This window comes from Pezoporus occidentalis, unplaced genomic scaffold, assembly GCF_034315485.1.
Source record: "Pezoporus occidentalis ecotype Australia unplaced genomic scaffold, CSIRO_AGI_Poc_V1 ctg22, whole genome shotgun sequence".
Lineage (NCBI taxonomy): Eukaryota > Metazoa > Chordata > Aves > Psittaciformes > Psittacidae > Pezoporus > Pezoporus occidentalis.
In genome coordinates, this window is record NW_026914072.1 from 5065907 (window position 1) to 5075000 (window position 9094).

General features: G+C 54.0%; 1 protein-coding gene across 14 annotated transcripts in view; it reads left to right on the forward strand.

Annotated features, from left to right (window-relative positions):
• Positions 1 to 1371: 1371 nt before the first annotated feature.
• PAX6 (paired box 6) overlaps positions 1372 to 9094 on the forward strand; it is a 21585-nt gene continuing 13862 nt past the window's right edge. For 4 of the 14 annotated variants that reach the window (XM_062620291.1, XM_062620293.1, XM_062620298.1 and 1 more), the window contains exons 1-4: positions 3850 to 4217; positions 4324 to 4467; positions 7883 to 7959; positions 8298 to 8352. In XM_062620291.1, the coding sequence (XP_062476275.1) occupies positions 8343 to 8352 (10 nt within the window). In that variant the 5' untranslated portion in view covers positions 3850 to 4217; positions 4324 to 4467; positions 7883 to 7959; positions 8298 to 8342. Of the gene's footprint in view, positions 1898 to 3848; positions 4218 to 4323; positions 4468 to 7882; positions 7960 to 8297; positions 8353 to 9094 lie in introns of those variants that run through there. The other 10 variants (XM_062620289.1, XM_062620297.1, XM_062620301.1 and 7 more) reach the window with 7 other exon arrangements.

Consider the following 9094-nt stretch of genomic DNA (forward strand, 5'->3'; position numbering starts at 1 on the left):
CCAAACTTTTTGCAGATTGTTTATAAACTAGAAAAGCTCCACTTAACTCAGTGTCCTATGCATTATAGGTTTCAAACACTGTCTCTCTATATACAAATAGGCATTAAGTGTCCTGAAGGCAAAAGCATTGTAGTCTAAGACGTCAGGATTTGTGTATCTCTTCAGTTTTAGACCGAACTGGACAAGGGGACTTTAAGCATTTTTCTGGGTATTAAAAAAAGGTAGTTTGCAGCCCAGATATTAATACAAGGAGACGATCCTAGAGTCTTTAACTCAGCATTTTCTGCTCTCGACACCTAACAAAATACGAAACGGAAGCAAATGCTGCTGTGTCACACAAATCAATACTCAGGCACGAGATCATGTAAAAAAGCAAAAATTACTTTAATTAGGAAAAAAAATCAAACCCAAGCCTTGCTACATGTAGTAGTTACTCACCTTTGCATTTTTTAAAACACTTTTTTTATTATGCTCATATTTTCTTTTGGTTCGGAGTAGTTAAAAACAACGCAAAAAATAAAAGGAGGGTGAGGGAAGAAAAAGCAGATGCAGAAAAATGCAAGTTACAATAATCCCGTGAGGATTTTAAAGTAGGAATCTTCAAAGGGTGTCTAAGTCCAGCCGAGAGCAGGGGCCGGGGGGATCCCACGGAGCAGCCCTCGCTCGTGGTGGGGGTGTCTGTGCTGGCAGGAGGGCAGGGCTTTTGGGGAAGGGTAGTGCCAGGCACTTCACAGGAGCGCTTCTCCTCTCGCCTAATGAAAAAGAAGAGGGAGCATTTGGCAAAGTCGAAAAATCACTTTAAAAATAATTAGAATAAATAAAATAAAACCCAGGGAAAATAGAAGGGAAAGAAAACCCGGGGAGGGCGGCAGCCTGCTCGGAAGGGCGAGTAGCCGCTGGAAAGCTGCTATGTATAAAAGGGAAAAGAAAGAAGCGAGCGTTTCCTCCGGAGGGATCCAGGCAGGGCGTCCCAGCAAGTGCCGCTCCCTGGCCCGACAGCGGCGCAGGGGAACGCCGGGGCGGGCGGCGAGGATCTGCAGGGGCCGGGTGGGGTCCCTCTGCTGCGAGGGGCGGGCAGGGGTGAACCGGGCCGGAGGAGCGGCGCCGGGGTGGAGGCCGGTCCCGGTCCCAATCCGGAGCAGCCCCTCCGCGGGCGGAGGGGAAAATGGCGGCTCGGAGCCGGGCCGGACCCCGTTGGGCTCCGCGTCGGGACGAGACCCGGCTCCGCGGGACGCGACGGGGCGGCCCGCCCCGCTGCTCCTTCTTCCTCCCAACTTTCGCTCGGGGCTCCCGCTCCACAGGCGTTCCCCCACACACACACCGTGACGTCACCGGGTTCATCCATGCCCTCCTCTCTCGGTGTTCCATATTTTTTTTCTGCTGGGGGTAGCGTTAAAAGTTTTCTTTCGGGGGGAGGGAACACAAAACCCGCTGCGCCCGAGGGGGAAATAGCAACAAGATTACGGCTTCTTTATCCTGGCGAGGAGGCGTAAGAAGGTGCTAATCCAAGAGATGGCTAATTGAGCGCTTGTAAAAATGATATTTGCCTGCCATTTCTGGCAAAGTGGTTTCTCTCTTTCCCCCCTTTAACGTGGACGAGGGTAAAAATATTTTGCTCGTTTGCTAGAGAGGGGAAAATTAAACAAACAAACAAAAAATCACCCCCCCTCGGACACAACTGACTTCAATACGGAAAAAGAACTTGATCCCAGCTTTTTAAATCCTTCTGGAGCCTCACGGATTCCTGCGAGCTCACAAATCGCAGCCCCTTTCTCTTGCCCGCAGGATGCATGCGGCGGGACGCCCGGCCTCTACCATCAGCAAGTAGGAGGGCGGCGGGGCTGCGGCGGGGGACGCTACCGGGACTCTCCTGGAGCGGGGCAGTAGCAGGACACCGGTTCGTACGGCACCGGCAGGACGCTTTTGTCGCTCTATAGGATTTCCCCTGCGCCCCTGAAGTGATCTGTGCCCAAGGGCAGGAGAACGCGGTGGCAGCTGGTACTTTGGAAAGTTTTGAGGAGGAGGAAGGGAGGCTAGCGCGGGGAGGACGAAGAGGATGCCGGGGGGGGAGGGGTGACTACTCAAGCCCCTCGTTTTGGCTGAGCTCCCCTTGGGGTGCCTGCAGCCCCACGGCCGTTCTCCCCGCTCCTGCTCTGCCTTACCTTCAGGGGCGATCCCATCAGACCCAAACGCTCTCGTATGTCCATCGCGATATTCGGCTCCATTCGTATAAATATCTACAACGGGGGGAGGGAAATAACAAAACCAAAATAACCAAAAAGAAAAAAAAAAACAAACCAATATGCAGGTTGGCTCAGGCCTGACAGGGCGACAAGAGCAGCCTTGGGATAGGGGAGCTGCCATGGCCCTCTCCGAGTCGCGGGGCAGGAGCGCCGGCGGCTCTTCCTTCCCCGGCGTCTCTGAGGAAACGCTTTGCCAGGGCCCGTTCCTGGCTCCAAGAGAGGGTCGGGAGATGTGCCCGCCTCAGCCCCAGCCCCAGCCCCAGCCTCCCCGCCGTGCCCATCGCGGCACCCGGGCCCCGGGGGAAGGGAAGCAAGCTGCTGAGGGAAAGGCAGCAGTCTCTTAAGAGCCCATTTTGTGCTATTAGGGAGCTGTGGCAGCTTCTCGGCGGGACCGGGGATGACAGTGCATGACGGCCGGGCAGCCCATTATCCCGCTCCCATTGAGGCGCCCTTTCACTCACATGCAAACTCCTTGGCAGAGTCGTTTGTCTCCTCATTGTACTTTATTTAAGAATGCAATGGTTGTCAGGGCTCTTATTCAATTTCAAGATACTTTATTGATGAGCTTTGACTTTTAGCACTTTTCACATGTCAAGAGAAGTCAAGTGTATGCGGCTACGACTTCATTTTATGCTTTGCGCGTTCATACTCTCCACTTTCCTCAGTGGCTCTTGGAATTTCTTTCCCCCGTCTCTTCTTCGCCCCTTTCTTTCGACAGGCCCTTTGTTGTAGTTGTTGTTGTTGTTGTTATTTTTCTTTCTTTTCCCCTGTGCAGAAACCCCCCTCTCCCCCGGACCACTCTCCATAACCGATTGGGACACCCTGAGCTCGGACTGGTGCTCCCAGTGTAACCTTAAATGCATGCGCTGAGGGGTTGCTTTGGAGTTTACTGAGGTGTGTCTTAATAGTCCGGCATTCAACAAATGTACTTGTGGTGTGTGGTCAGAGCAGCAAAGTCATTTACTTACTTTCCCCCCTTGAGTTCCTGGCAGCCGGTGAAGGGGGACCCTTTGCAAAAGGCGGAGCGGGGGAGGGGGGGGGCTCGGCCGCTTTGAGCTGGGCCGCTGCCCGCCGGAGCCTCCAGGACCCCCCCCCTTCCAGCTCCTCCGTAGTGTCTTAAAAACAAAACAAAACCAACCAGAAACCCCAAACCAAAACCAACAATTCCAGCCCGGCAGCCCTTAGTCAACAAATGGCACGTGGGAGAAGTTGGTGAGTGTTTGGTAAAGGACTCTTCAGGGTCTTTCACAAGAGCCCTCAATACACAAAGTAAATGGTGTATTTGCTCTGCTCTTTCCCGGCCGGGTAGAGCCTCCCGTTCCCCGGCGCTGGGAGCCGGGCAGGGGGGCCCGCGGCCTCGGGGAGCTCCGGGCGATTCACAGCTGACAAAGCGCCTGTCTCCCAAATATTTATGTCTTTACCATTTGAATGTTATTTTCCCCTTATCTCCATTGTTGGACCGGAGCGAACTCTTTAAATGCAAATTGACCTTTCCCTTAAACTGCCCCCCATCATCCCTCACACACACATCCCTCCGCAACCCCCGCCGGTCCCCTCCCCCCTGCCCGACCTGAAAACGCGCCGGTCCCCGGGGCCGGGAGGCAGTGGAGCCCCGGTGCGGAGCGGGAGCGCGGAGCCGGGCCCGCCGCGTTCCTATCGCCAGGGCCGGCCCCGCTGAGCGGTGCCGGGCGGCGGGCGGCCAATCGGCGGCGGGGAGGCGCGAGCGTCGCTTTGCATAAAGCAATATTTCGTGTGGGAGCATTTGCATGTTGCGGAGTGATTAGTGGGTTTGAAAAGCCAGCCCCGGCGGAGCCGCATTTCCCGCTCTGGGGAAGGCGCAGGGAGGAAGTGTTTTGCTGGAAGATGATGACAGAGGTCAGGCTTTGCTAATGGGCCAGTGAAGAGCAGTGGAGGCGAGGCAGAGACCAAGGCGCAGAGACATTAATACACTTGAACCATCACCAATCAGCATAGGTGTGCTCTGTCTCTCTCTCTCCCCACTTCACTCACACACTCTTTTATCTCTCGCTCTCCAGTCACTGACAGCCCATTTTATTGTCAATCTCTGTCTCCTTCCCAGGAATTCGAGATCACACAACCAGCAGCTTCAGTGGAGAAAAACTATTTTGCTGGCAATTCTTTTTAAAGCACCATCATTTCAAATCAGTGCGCTCTTAAAACTGTTGACAGGAGCTTTGACAACAAGACAGGATGCCTCATAAAGGTGAGTCTGCTCATTTCTTCTCCCAACTTTTCCCTCCTCGCATTTTAATATTTAGGCAGGGCTCTCGCTCTCTCCCCTCCTCTCTTTCTCTGTCTCGCTCCTATTCCCATTTGCATTCCGAAGAGCTTCCCAGGGAACTTTCCAGCCCAGGAGCTCACAAACTTTCTGCCTTTCACATGAGCCCGTGTCCTCTGGAATAGCTACAGCATCTGACGCGGAAAGCAATGCCAGCAGCAGTCATTCCCACGCACCATTCGCGGGGCAGGGAGACAGACCACCAGCGCCGGTGTCTGTGCTGCTGGTGCTGCCGGTGCCCCAGCTCAGAGGGGCGGGCGGCGGGACCCCACCGGGCTCCGGCCCCAAGCCACGCCGCCTGAGAAGGAAGGAAGGAAAGGAAGGAAGGAGGCAAAGAGGGTAGCGTTGCCCCGAGGGCGGCCCCGTCCGCGGCTTCTGCTTTGTGTTCCCGCGGCCTCGGTTAGGGAAGGATCCTCCTTGATAGTGTAGGGGAAAGAGGGAGCGAGAGTCAGGGAGAGGTGCGGCGGGGGGGGGAGGGGGGAGGGGGGAACGTGGAGAGAAAAAGTATATAAATCACATCCTAGGCCAAGCCAGCTCCCGAGCGCGGTACAGGCGGGGAGCTGAGCCGAGCTGAAGGGCTGTCAGCTCTAATCAGCCACCCGGGGATCTTCCCAACTCGTCCCTAGTGCCGGCAACTTTCCCAGCTCCGGCGTGGGATAAGCGCCGGGGGCGCGGAGCCCCCCGCACTGCCCCACACCGCCTGTCCCGCACCGCCTGCACCGGGCCCCGGCTAGGGGAAATATATATTTTTTCCTTCATTTTTTTTAATCGATATACTTTAAAAAGATTTTATTTGCTTTTAAAATCCCCACTCTCGCTTATTCCTGCAAGAAAAAGCCACGCAGCAGCCTCTTTGATCGTTCACTATAGCAAAGCTTTTTTTTCTTTTTTTCCCTTTCTTTTAAGAAGTTGAAATTTTAATAAGCTGCAAACTCTTCGCTGTGGAAAAAAAATAATTAAAAGGGATTTACTCCTGGGAAGCGCAAAACAAAAAGGGTTCTTTTTCCCCTCGCAAGTGCAATTGGAAAGAAAAAAAAAAACAACAAACCGAAACACCAAAACCAATCAGCCCCAATCTGGATTTGAATTTAACCTTGTAACGCTTTGCCCGGAGGTGTTACATGGCCGAGCAGAGCAGGAATCATTTCTGGAAAGTTTGAAAACAAACTTTCTCCAACGCTTGAATGTACCTGGCCAGAGGCGGTTTTGGGAAACGCCAGCAAGGTCCCGGAGAAGGAAAGTGACTGAGTCTTCTCCATCTCAGGGACATAAAATAATAAAAGTGGCCCTTGCCAATAAATGTTTATAGCTGCTGACCTTTACCAGCGCCTGATCGCAAAACGATTCGGGTTTTATCTTTTTCTCATTCGCCCTGAGAAGGCGAAACTTTGTCATCTTAACGACTAATTACGGCTTCACCGGGAGAGGGGGGGAAATGCTGTCCGCCATCAGGTTATATAATGATTTTGATGTTAAAAAACGACTGGCAGCTTAGGCCCTGCCTGTTAGGACAGAGCACATCGCCGGGAGCCGGGTGCGGGTCCCTGCGGGGAGCAGCGGGTCCGGGGCACGGCGATGGGAGAAGGCGACTTCGTGATCGTGTTGCTTCGGTCTGGGGGTCCCCGCGGCTGGTCTGGGGGCGTCAGAGAGTTGCTGAGCAAAGCTGGAGCTCCGTTCCCCACGCCTCCTCTTACCTTGTTGAAGCACTTGGCTCCCCTCGCCCTCTGTTGTAAAGCGCTTTCGGCTGTATTTGGGGTTTGGTTTGGTTTCATGGCTTCTCCCCCCCCTTCTTCCCCCCCACCCCCCTTTCTTTTAAATTCATTCATTGTCATTTCTGAGGTCTGTGCTGGCAGAGCTGAGGGCTGGAAGTTTCATGGGGGCTTTCTGGATGGCTCCTTTAACCCCCTAAGTCCCACCTTTAGGAATTGTGCGTGAAATATGTGAGGAAATTGTGTCTGAAGAAGTGGGTTTCCCCACTGTGTGTGTCTATGCAGACGTGTTCGGTGTATTAAAGGGATGCTTCACGTTCAGTTCAGCTGCAGGAGATACGGCCACGTCTCCATCGAAGTACAGTGTAGCTTGCTCTGCTGCTAATCAGGTAGTTCTCCAAAGAGCAGTAAATATTTACCAGTTAAAGTCTTCATGCTGCGAGAAAGTACTTGTTTGAAGTTTATTTTTATGGATTCAAGATTACTAAAAGCTACTTAATAAATTATGCCATGGCTCGTCCTGAATGAGGAAACGTGCCTCTTTGAATCCTCCATCATATGCAGGAAGAGTAAAATTAATATTCATTATAGGCGCAGAAGAAAGAGAATGAGTATTTTTAGGAGAAAAAAAAGGGAGAGAAAATGAAGGCTGCGACTATTTCATTATTTTACCTCCCTTTTTTTAGCAACCCCCTTGAATGGGCTCTTTATTGTAATTGTCCCTCCCCAATTGAGCACCCCACTGAGCTGTTGTATCTTTTTACAACCCCTAACAACTCGCACCAGTAACACAATTACCGCCAGATATTTATAACGAGAAATTACTTTTCCATCTTCACCAGCGACGATTTCAAATAAATACATGGGGGAAACATAAATAAATACGTGGGGCCTGGGGGGGAGGAGGGAAGAGGGGAGAGAGGAGAGAGGGAGGGAAGGTGACAAGAGGAGGATAGAGGGAGCAGGGGAAACAGGGAGGGAGCAGGGGAAGCAGGGAGGGAGCGAGGCGGGGGGAGCGTGTGTAGAAAAAAGGGCGCTGGGGACTATCCAGGAGCTGGGTCAAGGCAGGCACTAATGAAGGGAGAAGGGGCTTGTTTCTCTGCTCTTTGTAAGTTGGAGGGTTGTTGGTCCGTTGAGTTGGGAAGCTGCACGGCCGGTTAAGGAGCCTGGGTTTCTGCACTAGGGGTTTGGGTAGAGAAGCAGAATGGAGGCCATTGTTCGCTTTCTGTAGGCTTTGTTTAACAGTTCTCACCCCCTCCTGTTCTTACTTTTTAAAGCAGTGAGGCGAGGTAGACAGCGTGTGTCACAGTACAGTGAAAAAGGGGAAGATCTAAAGACCAAAAAAGAAGTTAATCACAAGATGGGGAGTTTGGGGGAGAAAAAGTTGCTAGTGCCGCGGGGAAAGGGGGGTGGGGGAATAAATAACTCGAGGAAATACCCGGAGGTAAAAATGGAGCCCCTCTCCCAGCACTCAGGGCAGCCGGCAGAGCCAGCCTTCACCCCACCCCCCCCCACCCCCCCCCCCCGCAGTCTCTGCACAACCCCCGCGCAGCGCCGCTCCCCCAAGGCACACGCGCACCTTCCCGGCGCCGCTCCGCACTTCTTAATATACTTCTTCTGCTTTGTCCTAGAGGGAAGACTTTAACTAGTGACCCGCAGATGTGCGAGTCCCTAAATTGTATGAGAGGACAGTCCGCCCCGCTTCCAGGCAAGTTTAAAAACATGACTTGGGACTCTTTTTGTGATTGTTGTCGCCCCACTTCACGCACCACCTCGGCGAAGGGCACTAACGCCGAGTCAACACGCCACCTGCATGCAATTAAAACGAGAAACCACTTGGCGGGTTGCTTTTCCTGATTTTTTTCGAGTATTAGGGATACATACGTACATTTTTGCCTTGAGGTACTAAAGCCCCCAAATCCTTAAACTAATGGGGGAAAGACGCCTCGGGATAACAAAGTAAGCCTGTGAGATACTAGCCTCTCTGCAGCTTAACCGCGGGCACTACCTACCTCCCCTGATTAACGCCTATTTTATCGCCAATAGACTGCTATAGGCGAGCCCCGTGGGATACTGCTCTATCAGCTCAACATGCAGAACAGTAAGTGACTCCGCGCCCCTCCGCGGCCGCGGGCAGGTGGCGCGGGGCCGAAGGCTCGCTTCGGGCAGGGGAGAGGGCGGGGGGCTCCTCTGGCGCGGTAGGCCTTGCGCGGCCGGGCTCGTTTCCCACCCCGTCGGGGCGCGGGTACCGCTGTGCTTGGAGTGGGCCGGGGGGCCCGTGACAGCCCCCGGGACTGATTCGGCTGGTGGCCCAGGCCCTGGCTCGTGTCCTGTCCTCTGCGCTCCTGTGCAGGAGCAAGCCCCTCCGTGCAGGCGCAGTTCCTGCAATCTCCTGGATTTATTCGCTTCCCGGTTCCGGTGTCTTTCTGGATTGCTAATTTTGGGGGCCTTTCGTTGTTGCTGTTGTCGTCGGTGATGTGGTTGAAGATTTCGCCGATGGGCCTACGCGTCTATCGGAGGGGAAAGCGCGGGAGAGCAATGAGTTGAGCCGGGCAGAGTGGCTGGGAGAAGAGGCCTTTCGTTGCGCTCCGGCGCAAGGAGCTGCGCGGAGGTCGGGAGGGAAGGACCAGGGGTGAGGTCCCTGCCACCCCCATCTCGGGAAGCGCATCGTCCGCGGGGTACACCGTCGCGATTTTGTGAGGCCGCGCAATCCCGCGGCGCTCATGCGCAGGGGGCACGCTTATTTTGCTCGTGTAGCGGTGGCTAGGGGTGGGCAACCCCTACCCCAGTGCTGTTCCGGGACATGGCCTGGAATGTGCGGCTCCGGAACACCGTTATCATCC